The sequence below is a fragment of the Lissotriton helveticus genome, chromosome 7, assembly GCF_964261635.1.
Source record: "Lissotriton helveticus chromosome 7, aLisHel1.1, whole genome shotgun sequence".
Taxonomy (NCBI): domain Eukaryota; kingdom Metazoa; phylum Chordata; class Amphibia; order Caudata; family Salamandridae; genus Lissotriton; species Lissotriton helveticus.
In genome coordinates, this window is record NC_136068.1 from 1,447,412,493 (window position 1) to 1,447,415,268 (window position 2,776).

Here is a 2,776-nt window from a genome sequence, read left to right on the forward strand (position 1 = left end):
TTTTAAAATAAAATTCATAATTAAAAACACTGTAAATATGTAATTATTTGATAAAGAGTTAGGTCCTGATCTAGATGCTGGCAGATGGGTTACTACATCACAATGGTGACGGATATTTCATCCACTGAAATATAAATCCCATTATAGACTGTGGGATTTATATTTCGGAGGATGGGATATCCGTCACCATTGTGACAGAGTGACTTATTGGCAAACATCTAAATCAGACCCTTAGTTTGATGAGTAATGTGCTGCCACATTTTGTTTTAATAGCTTTAGATTACTAATAATTATTTCAGATCCATTTATAAATGTGTCATACATTCATATATTGTTATGCTTCAATAAATCAGTAAACTTTATTGATTTTCCTATAGTTTTGCAAATAAATATCTTCCGCAGTGGGGAGACCTATACCTATACGTGAAAAAATGACTCGTAGTAATGTTACATTTGTAAATTTACTTTTGGATGTCTCTAACCCTGGTTCCAATTAAGGGCCTGATTTAAATCTTAGTGGACATGTTACTCCGTCACAACGGTGAAGGGTATCCCGCCTGCCCATATATAAAACCCATTGTATCCTATGGGATTTTTATTTCAGCAGACGTAATCGTCATCGTTGTGATGGAGCAACCTGTCCACCAAGATCTAAATCAGTACCTAAGTCTGCACTTAGGTGTACATTTGCACTTGGATATCTTGAACAACACAAACGTGCAGATTTACACCAAAGTCTATATCTACAGCTGTTCATTTACCTTTGTGAACATGATCCACAGTCTCCATCCTGAACGTTTCACTTAGAATTATTGATTTCAGGTGTTTTAGTCTGATTAGTTCTATTGATGCAAAACAAGACTGAAACTTCCAGAAAGCCTCAGGCTATCACACCAAGGACCAGGACTAGATCCCTTGTTCATAATGACCTGGAGGTAGGGTATCACGTTATGTTTGACAACATGGGGTCTCATATTAGTTTTGGGTATTAGAAGGTGCATTGAATGAAAAAACAGAGCTCAACAGAAAAAAATGATGGTGTAAATATTGAAATTGGAAAAATTCTGTTGATAACATAATGGACCTGCAAAGTCCTATGTCCATTCGAGTTGTATATTTTTGGAATCCGAATTGGCTTTTTTATTGGATTTGCCGGAGAATATAGTGCAATAGAGGTTTTCCTATTAAATAAATACATTTTCAAGTCTGTTTTGGATCCTTTCCGAATCTCTTTTGCAAGTGTGAATCCAGTTATAGTCCATATTTGCGCCAGCAGACCTGCTCTGTTCTTGTGTGACCAGGCGACTGAAGCAGTTTACCAATTAAATATTAATGACTTAGTGCTTCCTCTGAAAAGTCTACTCCAGGCACTCTTTACTTCCTTGTTTCTCAGGCAGTAAATTATTGGATTGAGGAGAGGGGTTAGAAGGCAGTAGAGCAGCGAGGAAACGCTCTCCACCTCTGGTGGATAGCCGGACTTCGGCGCAATGTAGTTAAAGTTTGCTGTCCCATAAAACAGAGTAACAACCATGAGGTGAGCAGAGCAGGTCGAGAAGGTCTTGCGCCTCCCTTCCGAAGAGCTGATTTTCAGGATGGAGGAAATGATGCGGACATAGGAGATGATGATGTATATAAAGGGGCTCACTCCCAGGAAGATGCTGACGACATACAGTAATGTCTGGCTGGTGTGGGTGTCAGTGCAGGACAGCCTCAATAGCGGGGGCACATCACAGAAGAAGTGGTGGATGTGAGTTGACCCACAGAAGGGCAAGATGGCGGTCATGACTGTGTGCAGGATGGAGTTAAGAAAGGCACTCAGCCAGCAGGATATGGCGAGTTGGGCACAAAGTCTATGACTCATGATAATGACATACCGCAGGGGGTTACAGATTGCCACATAACGGTCATACGACATAGCAGCCAACAGAAGGCACTCTGCTCCTCCGAGGGACACAAAAAAATACAACTGTGCAATGCATCTTGGGAAAGAGATGATTCCTTCACCGGCTATGCAGTTGGACAGTATAATGGGGAGAGTGGTTGTTGAATAACAGATATCCAGCAATGATAGGTTGGTGAGGAAAAAATACATTGGTGTGTGAAGACGTGAATCGATCCGGATAATGCCAAATATTGACAAGTTTCCTAGAAGAATCAGCAGGAAAATTAAAAATATTAATGCACACTGTTCCTTTGGAAATCCTAGAAGAATGAAATATTGCCCTGATGTCCAATTTCTAGGTTCCATCCACTTGATTAGTGTTACCTAAGGGTATAAGAGTAAAGATCAGTGTGTTAAAATAATTACAATAAAAGGAAATGTGGTCATTTTTGCTGGAGGTTTTTTGTAGAGAAAAAAATAGCTGTTGATTTCAATCAATAAAATTCAAAGATATTAGACTACAAGTGAAAATTGCAAATGACCTCTTTTGTTAACCAAGAAAACTTTACAACTTACAAACAAAACACTTTTTTTCAGAAGCAAAAATTATACACTTTCAGCCTCAGCCCGTTTAACATTATTTTACTGGTCACATCTCCGAACAAATATTGGCAAATCCCGTTGGTCTGGCTATTTTACGAGAGAATGTGTTTCTTCAGTGATTGGTGTGTTCGTGTGTGTGGCATACAAGGAAGAATGAGTGGGTGAATATGAGAATGAGTGAACAACTATATGAATGTTTAAGTCCATAGATGATTGGCTGAGTAAATGAGTGCCATGATAATTAATGGTTGAATTAGTGCATGGGTGAGTCGCTAGAAAAATGTATGAATT

The 2,776-nt window shown here is 38.9% G+C and overlaps 1 protein-coding gene across 1 annotated transcript; it reads right to left on the reverse strand.

Moving 5' to 3' along the window:
• Positions 1-1,315: 1,315 nt before the first annotated feature.
• On the reverse strand, positions 1,316-2,248 carry LOC144769526 (olfactory receptor 5V1-like). The gene has a single exon (XM_078653668.1). It carries the CDS (start codon positions 2,246-2,248, stop codon positions 1,316-1,318), a length of 933 nt encoding a protein of 310 aa, XP_078509794.1.
• Between the last annotated feature and the right edge of the window lie 528 nt (positions 2,249-2,776).